This window comes from Zonotrichia leucophrys, chromosome 1A, assembly GCF_028769735.1.
Source record: "Zonotrichia leucophrys gambelii isolate GWCS_2022_RI chromosome 1A, RI_Zleu_2.0, whole genome shotgun sequence".
NCBI classification, from domain to species: Eukaryota; Metazoa; Chordata; class Aves; order Passeriformes; family Passerellidae; genus Zonotrichia; species Zonotrichia leucophrys.
Window position 1 is genome coordinate 56,407,725 of NC_088170.1, and position 23,703 is coordinate 56,431,427.

The window sequence follows — 23,703 nt, forward strand, 5'->3', positions numbered from 1 at the left end:
TGTGGAACTGGTCTCCTTCAGCAGGGATTTTGAAAATTCTTCCTATTTTGACCAACCTATTTCAGTGGGAAAAAAAACCAAAACAAAACAACAAAAAAAACCAACTGTACAGATTTCCCAAGATAAGTCATGGCTGCAGTCATTAGGTATTCAAGGACTCCTGTTTTTCCTCAAGCGCTTTGGAGAGCAGGGCTTAGTCTCACTGACTGCTGCGATTTGTCTGATAATATTAGAATACATCATATCACAGAATAACTTCTGAGTTTCAGTAGCAAACACATATATTTAAGCTACTTGTAATTCAAAATCATTGTACTATAGCTAGTAATTTTACTATGTGCCAGTGTTCCAAATATCTTGAGGAGGAAGGAGGACTTCTGGGAGAGAGCTAGATGGAAAAAGGGCAACAGAAACAGGGGCAGATTTCAAATTCAGATATTACAAAATTTACATGTACTACTGGTAGTATATTAAATATTACTTTTAACATGCCAGGCATGATAATATATTATTCCTATAGGCTCTTGGCCCAGAAACTCAAGCAAAACAAAGAAAAAGAGGTAAATTTAGGAGTGAAAATACACACATTCCTAGCTATATAAGATATAAATCAACACTGGGGTTGGTTTGTTTGCTTGTTTTTTTTAAACTGCTTTGCACATTTGAAGCCAAACTTTGAGGAAAAACAATGTATAACTTAGGAAAAATAGGCCTACATTATAATCAAAAGAAAATGGAAAGCCATATAGCAAGAGATAAGTAAGGTTGAAGTTACAATTTTTTTTTCTTTTTCATGCTTCTTAAGCCATTTTTAGTGTACTATTTAAACTGGTCAGAATCTTCCAGTAGTTTTCCAGACAGAGGGCAAGTTCTCCTCCTAGTACTAGACAAGTACCAGTATTAAAAGAGGGATGACCTACAGTCTATCTGTTACAGTTCAGTTCAATATTAAAATTTTGCAATAATAATTGCTGTGGGATAAAACCTGTTCTTCTGACTGAATGTTAAAACATCTTTGCAGCATTCTGTTTAATTTGCAATACCCTCACATGTGGAGGCCAAGTCAAGATATTCATGACAGAAAAAATATGCAGAAGCTTTTGACAAAGTTGAGTAGGGTTGATAACAGAGCAGTTAAACTATTACCACTCACATCATTCTCTGTTCATTAAGCCCTGCGTGCAAAAATGAAGTCAGCAATGTTATTATTGCAAATTGGCTCTTCTGAACATGAATGATCCAAGAGTGTTGAATCCCAGCTGCCTGCTGCCAGTACTCAGAGATTCAGAACTGATCTCACGTTCGGTTGCCAGCTATGACTTTCGAAGTCTAAAGCAGCAGAGCGTCCAGTTTCTTGAAACACAGTACAATATGCTGAACATCTTCCAAAAGTGCTCTCAGCAGGGAATTAAATCACAGCAGTGGTAGTAGTCAGGCTCTTTACAGTTAGGAAGATTTTCATGTTCACAATTTTTAGTTCTTTACAAGTTTTGGAACATCCACCAAAAAGACCCTATTAGCTTCCATACCCAGAAGAATGAGGGCACAAAATCGTCTAATCATAGAGCTTAGAGAGAAGGAGGGCAAACATTCCTCTGTTCAAAAAACTAATCCTTTCAGAAACATAATTTTTTTTTCTTTAATTGAAAAATATTTCTTTTTACTGCAGGAGCAATGGAAATTAAAATTTTAGCACAATACATACCAGAAAGCTAAATTAAAATAGATTTATTAGCTACACCTCATATGATATGAAGTAAGCACTCCGATACTTTCAGGCAGAAAAAGTAAAATCTAAAAATCTGCATCATAAACTATGTAAAGATCACAAAAGACTAATGAAGTCTATATTACTGTGGTTAAGTGTAAAAAGATAGTACAAAATTACATTTCTGATATCTGACATGTTTTAACAGTAGATAATTTCTAGGAAAGATATTAATATAAAACTTTTTAAAATAAATCCCATTACTTATATAGGCAGCAGACATTAATTTGTCTTCTAAGTATCTTGTTATTCAGCATTTATCGAATTTCTAATAAGACATACATTTGTGTGTGCATTCATTTTGGTAAACAAGTCAATAAAACTTACTTCCTATATACAAAATAATAATTGAATAATCATTACTTAAAATGTGATATAAACAAGAATAAAGCACAGTCACTATTCTGAAGATTTTATGGCTCAAGCACAAAGCAAGAGACAGTAAATTCACAGAAAAATAAAAAGAAACAACACAAAACTCATCAATGTGACTCTAAGTGCTACTAACAAACTCAAGCCAAACTGTCAAATCTATTCTGGGCATAGCAAAAAACCAGAACTTAGCATGGCTTAGAGCAAAGTAGCTGAATATCTGCATTAGGTGCTCCATTTAAGTAGGGCGGCAAAGTGGGAGACAGCACTGCTCTTTCTTGTGAGTGCAGCTGGGTGATGGAGCTGTCATCACGGGCTGATAGACTGCAGTCAGCATCTCACTGCTGAATCTCAGGTGCCATGTAAGGTGTCAGTGTTAGTCCATTAAAGGCCTCAAAAGAGAAAGTGTCTAAGTTTTCCTTGGTGCTCTAAAAAAGAGGGAGCTAAGGGAGATGCAGAGCAAGAAAGCAAGAAAAAATGATGGACTGAAAAATTATCTTTACAGCTTCTTTGCAGTCTGGGTGAATATAATTGGAGCAAAAATGCATTTGTCAATGACAAAGAAAAGGACAATGCAGTAATAAAGACGTGAGTTGGTGACAGCGTGGGTGAAAATGTCTTTTAGACAGACAGAAAAGCCTATATCTTAAAATCATGAATAAGAAAAGATCTGCAAGAGAGATTCCTTACTACAACATAGTGAATATACTTTTGTAGCTCATCTATGTCAACAAAGTGATAACTTCCTTAAAGTACAAATCTAACAGATAAGCCAGTATGAATTCAACTATTACTAACTTAATTATAATTACCATTAGGTTATATTTAGTTCAACAGTTGAATCTAGTCTCTGAATTCTAGTTTCTGTAAAAATCCTTCAGATATCTTGTACATTCCAACTCAGTAGCCATATTTTCTTTTAATATTTTAATTCCAAATATGTTCAAAATCATACATGAATATTTTATCACTTAACAGCATCAGCTATCCACACCTCTCAAGAATTCTGGAGAATTTTGGATTTATGGCAGTAGTTAGGCATATTAATAACAGCAAGCCAAAGTCTGAGACATGCTGATGAGTAGAAAGGTTTTCATTACTTGCACATTTAGATACTTAAGCTAAATGAATTGCATATTTTGTATGCAAAAGGCATAGTGTATCACATTTTTAAAAAGTATTTTTATTTATATTAAGCTTATGGCTTTTTTTCTTTTTTTTTGTCTGACACTAGTATGGAACCAGGAAATTAACACAGAATATTCCTATCATGAACAGAAATGTCAGAAACCAAGAATGACCTGTTTGAGTCTATAAAACATCACACTGGTTACAAGGGAAAATCTAAAGCAGGATTAAAGTTTCTGCCATTTACTGCCTAGCCACTGTGTTCTCTGCTCCCCCACATGTGAAGTATAAACCGCTGATCTGAACTATGAACAGAGTAACAGAGCCATCCAAACTTCCTCTCTGTACCTGGGTTTGTGGGGCACCTATCTAGATAAAGAGGACTCTAGAAGTGAGAACCAAGAGAGAATAACAAGCTGTAATGAAAACTAAAAGAACTCTTTTCCATAATGATAAACTTTGTATTATACATGGGCATAAAATATTTAAAACATCTCCCTGAAAACATGTCAGTTTAATTTCACTGGTATCAAAAAGTGACTCTGGGGAATTTAAGAATTGCTGAATGGACTAATTTTTGTCCTCATTACACAGCATTGCATCACACAGCTCGCTGCACTAAATAGCAAATTTCAAAATGGGATTGTAGCTTACTAGAAAGATTACTGAATAAGTAGAACAAAATGTAAGCAGCTTTAAACTCCTAGGAAAATAAAACCATCTGATATTTTGTACTTAACCAAATAAATGGCAGTGAGAGCAATGACTTATTCAAATGATTCAAAAGAGGACAAGTATCATCATTACTTGACTATCATCTTACAATGAAAAAAAACAGTTTTATATGCCTGTGTTGGATCTCAAGATTTCAGTCCTGAGATGCTGAGCCTCCGAGACCACCTTGGGGGGCTCGGGAGTCCTGGAATGTTGCCAAAAGTGTCTGGTAGCTGGACTTTAACCCTACACAGGAGACGACAAGGATGAGGGCTTCACCGGGTGAATGGTGAAAAGATTAGTTAATTAGAGGGTGAGACACAAGGTTTAGGATTTATGTACAGGGGGGTTTAGAGGAGTAAGATGGAGGAATTGGGGTGTGTCCTGTCCTTCTTCTTCTTCCTCTTCTCCTCCATCTTCTTTGGCCATGGTGGCACTCTTGGATTGGTTATTACTGAGAGTGCACCCAGCAATGAGAATAGATGGTATTGGGGAAAAATGATAAATATTGTACACGTAACAAAGGGTATAAAGATACGTGGCTGCCCGGGAGGACAGACAGTGTGCCCATGGCTGACTGCTGAGCAGATCTTTGTTCGGCTGAAAGAACATCTTTTAGATAAACAATTAATAAACATAAAACCAGAAAGAAGAACTGAAGCCTCTTCTCGTCCTTCGATACGCGGGCTGCCCCAAGGCCACCCCGGGCCTTTTCAGGCCCCTCAAACAGCCGAGATAAACCGGACATTTGGCGGTCCCTGGCTGGGCACCACCACCACCTTCAAAGCCCTGAAGATCAGAGAGAAGAAGAAAACAAAAAGCCAACAGAGACTGCAAAAAAACAGCAGTCACTGAGGAATCCACCTCTCAGTTTCTGCCGAAGACAATTCGTAGCAGAACAGCCCGGACTGGAACCAGAAGGCGCCCTGGGACCACCTCTCGTGATCTGCTGGACAGAGACCGAGACGTCCAGACTGCTCTGAACAACAGATTTGGTAAGAAAGCCTGAAAATAAGAACATGGGGGGCACACCTTCCCAGGAACAACGGGAAATTTTGTCCGCCTTATAAGGTGTGACACAAACATACACAAAAAAAAATTAGCTCTGGCCTTAAAAGGCCAGGAAGGAAGACCCCGAGACGCAGCAGACGTCCGGGGGGGGGCCCTCAAAAGAGGGGGGAGCAAGACTCCGGAAAAGATTAGCTCTGGCCTTAAGAAGCCAGGGGGAAAGGCTCTCGAAGAAAGAGAGCGAGAAATATTATTAAAACACCCGGTCCCAAAACCCAGAAACCCTGGGAAACTCCCAAAAGCGTCCAAAAAGCCCAGAGAGCATGGAGGACTCAGGAGCAGAGGGGGAGCAGGGGGGGGAGAAAAAGGGATCGGGGGAGGCGCTTTCTCGCGGCAGCCAGGCAGCGGCGGAGCAGGCGGGGAGCGCGGCTGAAGAAAAAACAAAAGACGCGTGTTCAGATACGGCTTTGCTAAGCTCAGGGCCGGGGGGTGCAGCGGCCCCGGGGGCCGGCAAGGTAGCAGAAACGCGCGCGGTGGGCAAAACTCGCAAGAACCCGGGGCAGAATCACAAACCAACGCCAGGGCGTCTGACCCATGCAGCGAAATCAGGGGAAATTGCGCAATCCCAGAAAGGCTGCCGTGAGACGCAGGAGGCGCGCGGTTGTGACGCAAAAAACCCGGAGCGAGTCGCGGCGGGCGCGGGTGCCGGCGGGGGCGGCCGCACACACCGACAAAGGGCCACACACACACAGCGTCGGAGGAGGAGGAGACAGAGTCAGGGGCAGACCGAGGGGGGAAAATTCAGAGGCGGAACAAAAAGGGAGAGGGAAAAATTACCTCGGGAGAGACAGAGAGCGGCTCGGAAAGCACGCATGCGCAGAGTATAGAGCGCGGGCGGGGGCGGGCCAGACCCCCGGTGACGTCTCAGGCGAGGAGGGGCCCTCTCCAGACTTGGTGCCTTTGGTAAAAACCCTCGTGGAGTCCAAGCCTCTCCCCTCCTGGGGAAGCTTGTGTGTTCTAACCCTATTGTCAGTTGAATCAAAAACCAGGTAACCCCTGAGTGCACGACATGCCGGATCGGTTCAGCAGAGCTACAGCATCATTTCGTAACGAGTCTGCAACTATGCAGCGATTTTCCTCAACAAGATATAAGAAGAAACGAATACTCAGACAAAAGTCGGGACTCAGACTGCAAAGGACAACTCAGAAGAGAAACAAGAGAAACGGAAAGACTCTGGGGGGGTTTTTTCTCTTTGGGGTCTTGAATATTTCTGTATAAGAACGAAAGACTGGGAGGTTTTCTCCTTGGGATCTTGAATTGCAATAGGCAATGGGGTAAATTTACCTATTACAGGGAAAACTGACAAAGGATCATATATTGATCAGCTGGTAGATTTCTTTGACATTTCTCCCATTTGGAGAGGAATTTTAAGGGTAGATTTCTTTGACATTTCTCCCATTTGGAGAAGAATTTTAAGGGTAGGATTTTATGTTAATAGTTTAGGATTTTATGTTGTAATATTTCTCCTAGTCCTCATCCATGTCGTCCCAGATGCCATGAATCGGATTGTAAAAGAGGGTCTCTTGGTGCAAACAGAAGGGGGAGATGTCGGATCTCAAGATTTCAGTCCTGAGATGCTGAGCCTCCGAGACCACCTTGGGGGGCTCGGGAGTCCTGGAATGTTGCCAGAAGTGTCTGGTAGCTGGACTTTAACCCTACACAGGAGACGACAAGGATGAGGGCTTCACCGGGTGAATGGTGAAGGGATTAGCTAATTAGAGGGTGAGACACAAGGTCTAAGATTTATGTACAGGGGGGTTTAGAGGAGTAAGATGGAGGAATTGGGGTGTGTCCTGTCCTCCTTCTTCTTCCTCTTCTCCTCCATCTTCTTTGGCCACGGTGGCACCTTTGGATTGGTTATTATTGAGAGTACACCGAGTTATAAGAAGAGATGGTATTGGGGAAAAATGATAAATATTGTACACGTAACAAAGGGTATAAAGATACGTGGCTGCCCGGGAGGACAGACAGTGTGCCCATGGCTGACTGCTGAGCAGATCTTTGTTCGGCTGAAAGAACATCTTTTAGATAAACAATTAATAAACATAAAACCAGAAAGAAGAACTGAAGCCTCTTCTCGTCCTTCGATACGCGGGCTGCCCCAAGGCCACCCCGGGCCTTTTCAGGCCCCTCAAACAGCCGAGATAAACCGGACATGCCTGTGTTCCAAGTCTATACATACACCTGTTTAGGTATATACATGTACATCTACAATCCATACATATAATATATACACAAGAACATTTGAACATATGGAGACCTGAATTGAAACATTTATTTCTTCCACCCTTCTCTTATCAAAACTTACTTCCCTTAATATCTTAATATTTAATTCTACAGATATAAACAAAATACAAAGCAATTTTCAGGTTGTATCACTCTATAGTGAGTCTAGCCTAACTTCTTTCATTTCAAAATTATTTCTCTGCTACCTGACAATACACAAAAAAGTCCCCAAAACTACAGTCACACACATTGTGTGTCTATCATGAGGAAATATTAAGTCAAAGTCAATTAATCTGTTCATATTAGAAAGAATAAAAATCATACTTTTACTGATTGCTTGGTTTCAGACATACTTAAAAGAATGAAAACAAGTATCTTAAGAGCAAAGAGTATTTTCTATCATCATCATGTCTGTAATATTACTGATAATATACTTCATCAAATAATAAGAATAAAAGTATTGCATAACCAATTCCTTTAAAATTGGTCTTTCATTCAAAATCTGTTCAGTGTCTCCTCTGATGCACAGTGCCACATCTGATGTTCTTGGAAAATTATTCCAACTTAAAATTCCTGTGAGGTCTGTATTTCTACTGAAAGAGGTCAAGCAGACACATAAAAGAAGAGCAGGAGTTTTCACAGTTTGTAGCAAAGAACCAGGCCCTCTGGCTGACAGCTAGGAGAAACTTCCCTTATTCCTGTCATATGCAGAAAAACAGACATAGACCACACTATGTGCAAGAGAAATGACTGAATGCATGTGGTTCTTGATACAGTTTACAGAACAGAAATCTTCTGTACAGAATGTGCTATAGCTGTGACTTCTCAATAATGTGAATTCAATGCACTCAGAGTGCTCCAGACAGCACATACTGAACTCCCCAATTTTCCAATGTAGTTTAAGTGCTTATTACTTTGAAGACTAGGCACTGATCTACAGCTATTATTAACAAAGCAGAAGAATAATGGATATTATTCTTGCCTGTGGGACAGAAGTATCATTTAGAGAATTGATAACACTTTAGTTCAGCCATTTTAAAAGGTCATGTTATACAATAAAGAAGGCCAAGGCTTTTAGTGATAACATATGATGGTGATAAAACTAGCATGGATCTACAGACCCTCAAAATTACCAACTGCATTTCCATGTAAGCAATCCAAAGCAGTGTGATAAATGCATTCCAGTGTATTCCTGATTTCTGTACTTTATATTCTAGTTCACATGGCCTACAAAGAAATTAAACCATACAGAAATACCTTAGCTATTAAATAAGTAAACAAATCTGAATGTGTGTAAGGAGAACAAAACAAGTCTTCATGGTACTATACCATGGTATTATTCACTTGAAGCGTAGTTGTAATAGATTTGGTAGAGAGAGGAAAATTATGGCCTTTGGTGTGGGAAATCAACATGAACAATTTAATAGGGAGGATTAACAGTGAACAATTGTAATCGAGAGGTATGGATACCAACATTAGAGATGATTTTGACAAAGTACCATAAATTGAGAAAATCTGACAGCGTTAGCAGGTAGTAGAAATTAAAGCTGTTATGTTGTGCCCTTAGGGATTTATTCATTTCAAAGACAGGCCACGACAGCTCTGAATAAATCCTTTCATGAAGATAAAATAGATTGAAGTGATACACAAATTTGCACAATGGTTCATTTGTAGAGGGCCACAGAGTTCAGTCAGCTGGAGAGAGAATAAGCTGGTAATGGGCCATTTCCCCTGGGTAGGCAATGGTGGGGGCTTTGCAGCACAGGCTATTCACATTCAGCCTTCAAACGAGACTTTAAAGCCTTTTAGGCATTCAGTGTGTATCATAGGGTAAAATTCAATATAAATATTTCTATGAAAGTGAACTGTCACCAGTTCACAAAAATAATTGGACTTCTATGGATGTATGCAAATGATCTGCCTATCTACCATATTCAAATCTTCTTACAAACAATGTCTTGATATGCTTTTTGCTGAAAAGGTTTTGAAACACAGAGGCCTGAAGTCCTTTTAATTCCTAATGAAAGATAGGCTCCTTATTTTAAAAGACTGTTTGCCCAGCTTTTTTGAAAAAATGAACATGATCTTGTTAGAGAATGCTATATTATACCGATGAGAAATTACAAATAAATTCTTCAGTGACGCATTTAAGACTAACAAACTTTACCTTTTCAGAAATCTCTGCAAAATACCAAGGTAACAACAACCCCAGAAATCAACTTCTCAAAGTCTGCCTCAGTTAAAACAGCATTTTTTTCCAGAGTGGACAAAGAAAAGACACCTCCTACTGCTTATAGTCCATCACTTCAGGTCTAACAGTTTTGATACAACTCTAACAGCAAGATATCGCCAGTCTTGCTGCTCCTGTTTTGTCTTAAATTCATCCCAAGAGTAATGTTAGGAAGGTAAATCTAAGAAATGGCACCCTGTGCTTGAAAAATATCCTTTTCACTTACTTGAAAATCTTTCTCCTCCAGGATCTCTTTCCTCCACCTGACAAGGAAGGCAGCGCAGACGTACAAGTGGAAGTGAGAAAAACCCTCTGGTTCAGACTAGAAAAAATAAAAATAGATCATCCTTTCAATACACAAATAATAATACTTTTGATCACCATATGCCCCAAGTGTATTTTTATGACATTTACTTCTAACTGCAAATGTCAGCCACATCTGTCTCTCTTTGTATCACAAACATGCTTGCATTTAATCCATGCCAAACCTATTCATTGCTATTTTCTGTAACAGGGACAGAGATGAGGCAGCTTCCATTTCTCATATTTAAATCCATTCTTTATTGATGTGTTTTCCATTTCTGGTGTTATCCATTAGCTTATATCTGGTATGAAATACTGTACTGTCCATCTCAACACTGTGGTGTGAACATATGTTTCATCTCCATTATTAAGTCAACTCCTCTACTAGCAGTAGCTTCTGAAGTATAAATTTTGATATAGGAAATTATTAAGCATTGTAAAAATAAAAATACCTTGTATTATACTGAACTGAATTAGATGTTTTCACTATAGGAAGAAAACATAAGATGAAACATGTACAGTCTAGTTTTGTATTCAGATCTGCAGTTTTCTGTTCTGGTGCGAGTCAGCAGATTCCATCCCTTTATAAAACTCCCCTTGGAAATTAGTATTTTATAATTTCACATAAGAGATGAGAAAATTTTGTGATGAGGTCATTAAAAGACATCACTAAGTTTGCTCATATTATCAAGTTAATCTCAGATTTTATTTTCTATACCACTAAGACTGAAAAAATAATTATGATATTAAATTATCAATGTTATGACTGTGAAATAATGCTATGTAAAATCTCATTAAAATAAAATCTGAAAATAATAATTATGAAATTCAACTACATAATCTGACAAATGGAGGTGAATTTAATTGCTGATACCTATATAATTTACAAGATCTAATTATAGTGCTTTAAAAATGTAGCAAGTTTTTTCATATTCTTTGCTGGTCATTTCAAAACTGAAGTTTACTCTTTAGAAAAATACAGTGTTCTGCTCAAGTACAGTGAACTGAAACAATTTCTTACATAAAGAATAACATGATAAAATACCTATTTTATTGCTATTTAACCTAAAACATGGTATTTAATATTTGTGCAATAAATAAACCTCTAAGCTATAACAAGTGACAAAGGAAAAATATTCTCCTACTACTACTTTTGTTTCTCCTCTATCCTTGACTGATAAAAGAGCAGAGTGTGCTACAAGAGGTTTGTAGAACACCTTGTAAACAGCTACAGAAACCACAGACCATCTGGTCCACCAAATCAGTGAGGTTCCAGAAAAGAGACAATGCCAACTACTTGGAGGGAAGCTCTAAGTTTAAAAGTGCACTTGGAACTGAAAATAAGAATTAGCTACTTTTGGAAATACTTTTAAGGAATCGCAGAAGAATTATCTGGACGTGTATAAAAATCTGTACTTTGTCTTGTGATTTCTCTGGTTTTTTTCACCAATAAAATTTTCTTCAAAATGAAGCTCTTTTAAATGAAACAAAATAGGCTTAAAAATGCAATTCATTAGAGAAAAAATGCATATCCCCTACAGATTTAAAAATTCATCATGTTTCAGAGATAAGTCTAGGTACAAAGTATTTCCAATGGATAGTTTTAGACAGTTTTAGAAATTGAGTAAAACAGCTAATGCATAATTGCCTTTTCTAACACCTGATACCTATTACACTTTTCCATTTGCAGCTTTTGAAGTTACAAACAGTTTGATCTCTAAATGTACAGAAATGCAGACTACCACCTAAAAGCTATTTAAAATCAAGTATAAACAATGACCTTGATTTAAATATTTCAGAAAAAAAATCTCAAGGCAGATGTACAACCTTCCAGAGGACTTATTCTGAACATATTACAGATGACTCTGAGCACATTATCTAAGAACCATCTGTCATTATCAATAAAAATCATGTTAACATCACAAGTATCTCATTGCCCTGCAAATGCTGGATCTCCTCTGCAGCTGAAAAAAAGGCATTCTTTGGACTGCACTCCCCAAACTTCTTGAATTTGCCAACCACCAAAAGAATGCAAATTTTGTTGTATGACTAGACTGATTATTGACTTGACAGTGATTAGTCTAAGCAGCCTTCCACCCTGGATACTTCAACATTTAGGGAGTGTAATACCTCATGCTATTATATTTGTATTTATATACAAATTTCATTGCTTATTTGTATTTATATACAACACAAGATTATTGTTTAAGTACTCATAATAATTAAAGCTATGAAATTTTGTCAGGGTTAGGTATTAAAACCACATTTCATTACTCAAGTAATAGCTCAGACACAAGGACTTTCAAACACTCAAAAATTACACATGAATAAAGCAACCTTAAGCAACTCCATTTCTACCACATTACAAAGAGCAGATACTTTAGGTAAAAAAAGATTTAAATAATTTTTGCCAAAATATCCAAGCAATCTATGGCAGAAAAACAGAAAGAAGCCAACACACGAACATCATGAAAAGTAGAATATGTTGGCTGCTCCTCCAACTTTTACATTTTTGATCAACCAGGAGCCTTGACTTCCTAGGTTCAGACTCAACTCACTGTCAAAAGAGACTCAAGAGTTCCTGTCTGAGAAGAAACAAGCAGGAGCACACCAGAGAGGTCCATGACAGTAGTGAGCCTCTCACCAGCAATGATCAACAGCAGACGACTGAGTACAGGAGTGCAAGATACAGCAGTACCTTCCCAGAATACTCCAGGTTTCAAAGGTTTCATGTTCAGAGATGTTCTAAGAGAAGCTGCAGAATATGTCCATTAAATGGGAGTTAATGGATTTGTCTTAACTTCTGAAATCTTTTTGCAACTGTAAGCTTTTGGTAAAAATCACCAAGTCCTGGAACAAAGAATTCCAAAACACGAGTGCATGCCATAAAGCATGCCTGGTTTAAACCTGGTAGTTTCAGTCAAAGTAGTTCAGATCGTTGCAGTGAAAGAGTATGAACCACTTCCTGTTCACTTTCTGCAATCCATTCACATTTCTTTCTCTTTTGCAGAGTAGAACTGTTTTGCTTATTCCACTGTTCCTCATGTACCAGTTCCACCTCCTTTGCTCAGCCTTCTTAACCATCCTTTCCTGTAGTTTTCTCATTTTGAAATAGGGTCTGACCTGTGTATAGCATGTAAATTGCAGAAAGAATATAACTCCCATAGTGTTCATAATGATATTTTGTTCTTCTTACCTTTTCCAGTAATTCCGAACCTTTGGGGTTTTTTTTATTTTTTTTCTATTCTTGACTGCTACTGAGCATGTATTTTTCTCTGGTGCTTGACTGTAGGAAGCTACCTTGAAGCCCATAGTTATACCACTAAAGCTAGGATTGGTCCAAACACACAATATCACTTTATTTAGTCCACACTGTATTTCACATGTTATGTATGCCAGGCTAACACATTTAACAGAAACATGAAGTTCTGTGACTCTTTGCTGTCCACCTCTCACCTTTACTACCCTTAGTAGCATGGTGTTGTCAGCAAACTTTGCTGTCTCAGTTGCTCTTCTATCCCTTTTTTATCTCTTCAGCAGAAAGAGCTTAAGCCTCATGACAAATTTCAAAAGAATGACATGTTATTTCCTTTAATTTTGAAACTTGCCTACTTGTTCTTAACGTTTGTTTTCTATCTTTCAGGCAGTTATTAATATTCATACAAGGGCATTCCCTTGAATTTCACAGCTGTGTATCTTCTTTAATAACCTTTAGTGAAGAACCCTCTTCACTGTTTTCAATATTCTACATCAGCCTGGTACATGTGTTCACTGGCTCTCAAGCTTTGTGAGGTGTGATTTTCCCCTACAAAAATCATGTCAACACTTTCTTAAAATTACATAATTAGTCATGGGGAAAAAATATTACAATCAAGTTTAGAGAACACTGAATTGAAGTCACCTTAATCTTGGCATTCTAAAAGACACTGGAATACTTTGCAGACTGCAACTATTTTTATTGCACACAGCAGCCTACCAGCCCATGTTGGATGATCCCTTCTCTGCTTCTTAGTTTTCCAGTCAGTTATAAAATGAAATTTCAATTATTCAAAAAGTGCTAAAAAATTTAATTTTACTCATCATACAGGTTGAAGTTTTTTCACAGTTATATGCAAAAATACCTATTAACAACACTTTTGCTGGGTTTGCACTTTTTGGATTGTCTTGTATCATTGTTTTTGCTTCACTCTGTCTATTCCCAAGAGGATGATTCTAAAAGCAGTAAGTGACCAAGAGCACTTGTCTACGCTGAATCCATTCTTACCATAAATGCAGCAACAAAGTTGGGTCTTTTATGCTTTAAAAAACCAAAAGAAACAAACCAAACATAACCAATAGGTAAGGCCTACAAGCAGCTGTTTCTAATGTGAACATCCATCAATTACCATGAAAATTTATGGGCAGGTTTGATCTTTGCATAAAAGAAAATCTGATCCAAACACATTTCATAGCGTTTCAAAATCTTTAATGGAAAGTAACATTTCCAGGTCATAACATCAAGCTAGAAATATCTGTCAGAGTCAAAAAAATATGCAAATATCTCAACACTTAGAGTTCATTAAATCCCTTATAGAAGAGCTATTTTTTAAAAAAAAACACTACATGAACTGTGTTCACATTCCCTATTTCTGCTAGGCATGTTCAAAAAAATGACTTATAAAATCTTCCATTAGATTTGGCAAATTTATGCTGAAAATGAGGTGAAGATCAGTTTTCACAATTTAGTCATTGGCTCATTGGTCTAGTCACCAACAGCATGGCAACAATTCTTGAAATATGACTTGATATAAACCTCTGCTGTGAAATCCCAGCCACAAAGAACACAGACCACTGCTGGAACTTTTTTGGATCAATACCTTGCCCTGTTGGAATGCTCCATATGGCATGCAAAATTCATGTTAAGACTATGACTCAATGTCAAATATAAATGCATGCTAGTGATAATTACTATTTACCCGATTTATGCACTCTTCAACTAATAATTTAGTTTTATGAAGCATCTTTCATATAAATTTCCACATGACCTTGTATTTTCAGAATGGAGTTTAAATTACTGCCCTCTTCACTTGCTAACATGCTCAATTCAAATAGATTAAAAAAAATAACTAACAAAGTGTGTATTTGACTTTTCTGTCCTAGCTCTTCCAGAATACACTGTGGTGGAAAGCAAAAATCAATGTTTCTCATTTGGTTCTTTTAAAGAATTCACCAAGAAGTCTTTAAAGAGTTCAGTCATGACTAGGATGTCAAGTGGATTCTCACTCAATCAAACACTTTCATATCCAACACTGAACTGCCATCTTTTACAGCTATTTTTCCTCCTCTTGTGTGGTTTATTACCTTTGCACACAGGAAAGGAATGGAGCTTCTTATGCAGCTCCCTTAAAGCCTTTTCTTGCTGAATTGCATATTGACAGAAGTAAGTGGAGGAAAGCAGTTTTCTTGAAAAATGCCTTGGATACAAATGCAAGAGGATGCTGAACTCTACACAAGGGAAACACTTTGCAACACTCATTTCTAACATTATTTTGAAAAGAACCTAGATAGACACAGAAGCATTAGGGATGGTGAGACTATCAGAAAATACAATTTCTTTTCTCTAATTTCCCATGTTAATAAGCCTCTTGTAATCTGTAGTGAAGAGTGACCATGACTTGTTCTTTGTACTTGCTGCAGACACTATTACTAATCTACTGCTTTGAATTTCTACAACTTGAAAAGGCAGACAACTTTCATTTAACCTAGCAGTTATAACTACATAGAACATAGCAAAACAGGGATGTGGCAATGTGAGCATGAATTCTGCCAGCAATAGTTCAACCACTGTGATTTTACATAACAATAGTGAGGGCTGTATATAAAACCCCAATCTAATATATGTATTTTACATTTTGTTCCTCTAGTAGGAACAAAAAATTACTTTCTGCACGTAATTTGTTTGTCAATGAGAATGGAAGAACCAGCAGCAAGAACTAATGAAGCTCTCTCAGGCTGATTTCAGTGCATTAACAAATAGCAGCCACACAGCACTATAAGCTCACATTAATAACAATAGATAATTTACACTGTTTAGGTTTTAGAGAGCAGTTGATTACTTACAGCTATATTTTCTTTGTTCACATAGCTGATGTGTTAAAAAACAAACTATTTAGGTTAGAGCCATTAATAAGGTTCCTAATTATCTTCCCAAACCATGACATAATGTAATGACTCAAAGTAGCGAATCTCTGCCTCATTAACACCAAACACCACTATGTCATTTACCTCCTCTAACAGCATGGAATACAAGCATACACTAACTCTGTTTCTCATGTATTTAAAGCTGAAGCATTTCCCTACACACCTTAGTCCTGAGTCTTTTCCTCAGAAAAGGCTTGGGCAGACAGATCACAGAAGCTGTAAGAGCATATGAGAAGGCAACACTACCAACAGCCTTTTCAAAAACTTCCACTGCTTGAAAAGCTTAATTCTCTAGCTATTTCCCAGAAAATTCACTTTGCATCTTCAATTTGCAGAGATTGCCCCACCCAAATTTAAAATCCCTCCTGCAGGTGTGAAGTTATGGAAGCACTGAGTTATGGAAAGTCTGAGGAGCAATAAAATAGGGATAAACCCAGAAGTGACCAACTATCTGCCTCCCCAGCATAGGTGAAGTCACAGAAAAAACTTGCTAAAACCTGTGGGCTATTTCTTTTTTAATACGTTACCTGGCAGATTTGACTGAAAATATTCAGTCAAAATATTTTCAAAGGCATGCACATTTGGGATACCAAAATTTAGATTTCATCTTTGTTTAACCATTCAATGATAGAAAGAATATGTATCACAAAAGTTCTTATATTTTAAGCTAAGCTGAAAGCTGGGCTTCATTTATTCAGACATGACTGTCCAGCTGGAAAGAAATTTGTTTTGAAGTTTCCTTCTAATTAAAACCCCATTCATTCTCTCTGAAATCACTAATTTAATTTGTTCTTAAACATTCAAATTCTGTCTCAAGTCAAGACTTGACAGCAATTAGTTGGCCAAAAATGTGGTGGGAAAAAAAGCAAAGCTATGTCACACTAAAATCAACACTGCTTTTAGTCACAGTATTCCATTTAAAAGTATGATTTAACTAAAAAGCACAAACTTAATCCAGATCGTTAATAAATATGATCAGCTGCAACTGATTTAATTCTGAAGTACTTTGCGGCAAGGCAAAATATCTTTACATAAATGCCAACCTGCTTTAAGCAAACTACTGATTGGATATAGGGACAAGCACAACTGCACAAGCACAATCAAAAAAGAACATGATAACTTTTCCACCTGTGAGAACTTCAGCAGATCACGGGAACCAAAACCACACCACACTTCCTCACCAACCTGCTTTTAAAAGGCAAATGAGCACAAATAAGCAGTATGACTAATATTTACTAAACTAATTCCCTATTTCACCTTTTGAATTTCAGAATTATTTACCTCATGTATCATTTTAATTATTTTTACAGTTCGTTCCCAGAGAACAGCGATACTGGGAAATTAATTAATGGGCACAATAGAAGAACTGTCAGCATTGTTTAAATATAATTTCTGCACTAGCCTCATTTACATGTAGCCCTTTATTCTAAACAGAGGTACTGCTGAATATTTGGTATGAAATTGTTAGTTCATTAAAAAGAGTACAATGACATCCTTTTCTGCAGATATTCATGGGTTATCAAATATACTGAAATACAAAGCTTGAGACAATCATTAGAGCTTTTAGTCCATGGACTTCAAATATCTGAAAAAGCTGTATAATAGTTGTGTCATTGTTTAATTAATTTGCTTTAGCTTTATCATATTATTAGCTTTCATAAAAGTTATCAAATTAATACTTCAAGGCAGACCTACAGAAAGCAGTAAGTGCTAGTCTACCATTTCACAACTGAAAAAAGTAGTGAGAATACCTCTACACATATATATCAGATATTTATACTGAAGGATTAAAGCAAAATCTAAGTATGAACAATATTAAAAAATAATGGTTGCTTATTCCAACTTCTCAAATAACAAGAAAGTGCTTACTGACACACTGCCAATACGTAATTCAAAGAAATCCTCTCATGAAGTATGTTTTAGGCTACATATGTCACTTCCAGATAGATAGAGGTTCTCATGTGCCTTTTGGGACAAAGTTGGTGGTCAGATTACAACGAACTCTAAAATTAAATACAATAGGTAATTTGAGAAAAGCATATTAAACCATCCAATAAAGATATTGCTGAAATTTTTTTTCAGTACATGAAAACTCTACAATCCCCAAATTCCTACTTCTGTAAATTAGGGGATGATTACATCAATATAATGTAAAAGTTTTGTGAAGATTTCTGATTAGATTGAATTTATACCAGAGCCTTGTCTGTTCTAAGAAAAACCTACTTTCTTCTTAATAATAACAACAAATAAATTTTCAAGCAAACTATTTCCAAAACCTTTTCTTTCCCTCAAGGAACACACCATAAGAGCTGAGAATGAACAAATATGTCACATGTTCAGTCACATGTTTTCTAATAGGTGGTCTTGTTGACTAAGATGATAAGTAGAAATACCAAAAATACATTTAGTAATAAGCATGAGATATTACCTTCCTCGTTCTCCAAGCTAACAGGTTTAGGCATGACAGAGTTAAATCATAACACAGTCAAGAACATCATCCAACTTTCTAACACAACCATTATCAAGATACTCAAGACACATCACTGTCTGCTTGCCCTTCTCCCATCATTAAACCACATTAAATCACATTCTTCAAAACAAGAAACAAGCAACAAAATGCTTAATTTTTTATCACCATTATTCCTATTAGAGGCTAGGAAATAGCTGGGACTGTTATTTTCCTTCATTTGCTGTCCTGCAAAAATCTTATTCATGAAAACACTTTCATTGCACAGCAACACTATCTGAATCAGTCACTACTCAGGGATGGCAATTTGCCTGAATGTTCAATCTTGCTTTGTGATGATGACTTAATTATACCAAGTTTTTTGTGACCATGTGACTGCTTACAGCATTCTTTGGTCTGCATGCTTCACATTTCATTCAACTTCCATTAAAACAAACTAATAATGCCACCAAAACCAATGTAGGCAGCTGCTGAATGCAGCAACATCTTGTCTGAGTAAAGAAAAGCACAACATCTGAAAACATTACTCAACAGCTCTTCAGCTCCATCCAGCACAGAGGCCCTATAGTCATGATGGTGCTAAACTGCAGGTTTATAAAGGGGTTTATATAAAAAGCAACTGAAAAGCCAACACCATTAATCATTCCAAGTATCTGAAAATTGCTAGTCACTCAATATCACAGCTGGAAATGTTAATAATGCACAAATTTTAATTAAATACATTAAATACTTGATAGCTATCACCAGGAGTTTGATCTTGTTGGGATGAATAAGACTAGCTGCTTCTTTTGTTAATACAAAAGACTCACCAAGCTAATCCAAAAACACTCTTCAGACCACTTCTATTCCCATCCACCAACTGCTTAGCACACAAAGAATTAATAGTGATGATCAGGTGCAGCTTTGGTGAACTCTGATCAGAATGAGAGACTACATCTACTACATCTACATCTACTAAACACGACTGCCTTCATTACATTTAGCAAAAATACTTCCTGTGAGTAACACCACGGTTCTGAGAATGCTAAATGACTCCACAGATGCCACCAGCCTGCTCAGAACTTAAGTATCTTTCAGGACACTGAATCAAGGCAAGATCTTTGATTTAAATCTTCTTAAGATGCTGACAATCAACTGCAGATCAAGACAAAGTCTGCTTTAATAATAAGTCTTCACACCAGACCACGGACTGAAGACAGCAGCATGAAGCAAAAGACTCACTGGGAATGGCAACACCTGTAGAGTTGTTGCAATCTGTTTATCAAGGGTCTCTGGAGGTTACCTCTGATGCTACTATTGTTACCTCTGAAAAACAAAATATTTATGTTGACCCTAAAGAGCCTTGAGCAATTATGAGATATTACAACAGTAACATTTTCATACTTTTCTCCATCTCAGGCGTATTAGACACTAACCATGAAGGATTTCCTAGCAGCCACTTCCTTAGAAAAGCTCCTACAAGAATATCCAGTAGCAATGCAAATGAAGAAAAAAATGGCAGAAAGTAAGGCAAATTTTAAGGTATTACCACCCACATGCAACTTAATTAATTCTAATATCACCAATAATGCATTGGGGGTTTTTCTAGAAAACCTTTCTCCATCACAAATCCAGCTCAAGGGCTTGAAAAGCTCTTGCTCTTCAGCAGCTTTCCCCATACTGAAAGCCTGATGCAACCTGCACAGCTTCGTGTTTTTCCTGTGTGACATGACATCACCAGACTGAGGTTTGAGTTGCTCAAATCTCTTACTGCTGTCAATAAACATGACTTGCTGTTTTCCTTCCAGCTTTTGTGAGCAACGCTGCACTAATCCATGCTGACACTGGAAGGACTGAGTCTGCAGTACCAGGAGCTTGACACATTTCCAACAGAAGACAAAGCAAACAAGAGTGCCCTCATCACTACCCCTACCCTTAAGCAGATCAAAATAGGAGGTCAGCTTTGATCCAAAGAAAAGCTTTCTGGCTGGTTTTTTTGACTGAACCCAAAATCTTCAGCTGAAATTCACAGTATAACATCTAGCATAGTACTTCTGCAAATTCCTTTATCAAAAAATATTGACCAAATACATTGAAAGGACAGTGGTTTAGGGACTAGTCCCACTGAAACAGCCTGGACACTGCATTAGATTCCCAAGCATCTCTCCAAATTTTCAGAAGCATTTTACTCATTTATTTTGTTCAAGACTTTAAAAGAGTACATAGTGACATCATAAATGGCACTTTCTGGATTTATTTTTACTATTATAAAAGAAAAAAATTACATACAATTTTCTTTAAATCTCTCTTATTAAGTTGTAACAGGTAACAAAAAAGCAATCATAAAAAAATTATGCTGCCAGGCTTCAAGACGAATTTTATCAACAAAATGAATGTGAAAAAAACAAACAAATATGCTCCACGGTAACAACTCAGCCTCTAGAAAATTAAAACAGAAAGCAAACAAAGTATTATCTACCCAATGTGTGAACTAAAACATTTACTTATTAAAGGACGTAGCGTCAAAATGTAATTGCTAACGGTACCTGTCCTTCAGCTTTGTAATATTTTTCTCACATGATTTTGCTTATAGCAATGAAGGCTTTGAATTTTTAGACTTTAAAATCTGACCAACATATCCCAAAATGCTGGAAAGAAGGATGTAAAGCTGTATGTTCATCAAGCATAAGTTTAAGTTAATGCCAATGTTTAATCTCACAAATAATTTAAACTGCAAATATAACTTATTTTGGTACACAGATACAAGATTTTTAATACTGCTTACTCTATTACTTTGTGTACATAGTGATTTCTTGATTCCAAAACACTCTAAATCAATATCAAAATAGCAAAGGATATTAAAAAAATTAAATGAACTATATTTAATGCAATTACGTACTTTGCAAAAAAAAAAAAAAAAACAAACCAGAAATTTTATGATAATCAATACCAATTACCCAATGCCATTTTGGAAAACTGTTTTCTGTACATCTTATTTTTCAGCGTAGCATTAAAAACTTACTGGGATAAAATCTCTGCCATCACAGAATGGCTCTGTGGAAGGATGAAGCTCACCACACACTGACAACATCTGTAGCTCATTCCAGCCAAAACAAAAGCAGCACAGTGTGCATAGCTGGGAGAAACATGTTTGAAACAAGCAATGTGCAAAATGAGCTGCAAAACAAAGCATCAGCTCACACAAAGTTATACTGAGAATTTATACACTGAGAGACTCCCAGAGCCAGGTACAGTGGCAGAAACAGAGGTGGCAAACTACTGACTGATTCCAGAAGATTTACAATTCTTAGGACTAGTGATGAGCCACTGAAGATGGGTCCTGGCCACCTCTCAAGAATCTGCATTTGCCACATGACTTTCAGACAGCAAGGAATGTGTCAGGAACATTCCAAGGACTGTTAATTTTCCATGTTATCCCATTAAAGCTTGGCCAGCCTTTGAAGGCTGTGAAAATTCACTGCATCCCTGGGCACCTAAACAATAAACCAAATTAATAATCACTTCTCAAAAACAACAAGGTGCTGCAACTATGGAAACAGGCGGGAAGCAAAAGTTGTGAGCACTGCTCAGTGGGAGCCTACAGGGAACCAAGCAGCAGAGCTCTGTTTCTGTAACGGGTACTGAACCCGAGAGAAAGAGAATTTAAAACAAAAAGAAAAATAAGAAAAAAAGAAATCATAGCCTAGACAGAATAAAAGCCATGAAGAGTGCATGTGTACTGAAATGGGACTCAATACCAATGAGGAAGAGAAACTACAAGTCAGAAAACCAAAAGTATATTTACCATAGACCTAATTTACATAGTAGATATTCAGAGATTATATTAATAATCACACTTGAAAAAAAATACACTGCAATCATACAAACATTTAGTCTGAATTTAAATATTTAACTGCAAAAGTCATACAGTATCATGAAACAAAATGTTTCAAGTTGTATCTTCCAGAAAACAGAACACAATTGGTATTTTTAACTATGAAAATGCTTTACTAAAAAGCAGGTGTTGGCTTGTTTCAAGACAAACCAAAAGCACATTATCACCATAAAAAGATTTTTTTCTGAAATATTAAAATAAAGTTATAAAATACTTAAGAGACAACTTTTCTCTGTCTGCAACCTAAGGTTTAAAAAAATATCACCAATGAAAGTTGTTTACACTTCTCAGAAAGGACAGATTGATTTGTTCTCCCATTAAGACACTAATTTTCCACAGTCTTGATAAATTACTACTAACAAGGAAAGAATCCCATTAGAAAGAAAACCTGTTTATTAACAAACAGGAAGATTATTAGAATTTAAAGGCTCGATCATGAAAATGCTTCTATTAGTTTTGTGGACTGTTTTGAGCACAAATGTGTAAGGCTTTTTTCAGCAACAAGAGAATCTATTAAAGGATAATCAGAAGATACAGTCTTTGTTGAGCTGATTGGTATTTAATAATTTATATAAAACTTCCACAAAGTCTGTTCTTTTACAGAAAGGAGACAGTAGGTAATGTTATCTGGAAATTTTCATCCATAACTTATTGCAAGAAAGAAAGAAAAACTGACTGTATTTAAATGAAAAAGCAAGAAAGCATAGATGTTTCAACTGTAATCTCTATTGTCCTATCTACTAGACCATGTTTCCTGTCCAAAATATTAATTTCTGCCTAGAATGCAAAAAACCTGCTGTATACCTATTTGTATCTGTTTAGCTTATTCAAGGTATTATTATATTTCCTAAGTCACCACATAAAACTTGCATTTTCAATACTATTTACTGTGTTTCATAAAAGTTTCATTAGAAACAAATTCAGAGCAAATAGAAGTTGGAGGCATAATTTCCATTTATTACCTTTCATAATTTGTTTCATTAGAAACAAATTCAGAGCAAATAGAAGTTGTAGGCATAATTTCCATTTATTACTTTTCATAATATCTTTTCTATTCAGACATATCAACACAATCTAAGGAATTTCTGCCATTGTTCTCAAAGATGACAAAAAATAATCTCAACATGCAATTGTTCTAATCTACCAAAACCAATGGAAGATGTATTAATGGTTATGTGATCCAAAGTACAGCAATCCCATGGATATTTACCATGACCCAATTGAAGAGTATTGTAAAAGATTATTATTTGCTTTCAGTTTGTGGGAGTTGTATTCATTTTCAGAAACAGACACAGGAGGTCAGGATGATGTCTCCAGAGGAAAAGTGAGATCCCTTAGGAGCTTCCCTTCAGACAAATTGAAAATTCCAGGG

General features: G+C 36.7%; 1 protein-coding gene across 1 annotated transcript in view; it reads right to left on the minus strand.

Moving 5' to 3' along the window:
- Positions 1–23,703, minus strand: part of TBC1D22A (TBC1 domain family member 22A) — a 141,700-nt gene that overhangs the window by 24,472 nt on the left and 93,525 nt on the right. The window contains exon 12 of the mRNA XM_064702797.1: positions 9,734–9,829. Within this exon, the coding sequence (XP_064558867.1) occupies positions 9,734–9,829 (96 nt within the window). The remainder of the gene's footprint in view (positions 1–9,733; positions 9,830–23,703) is intronic.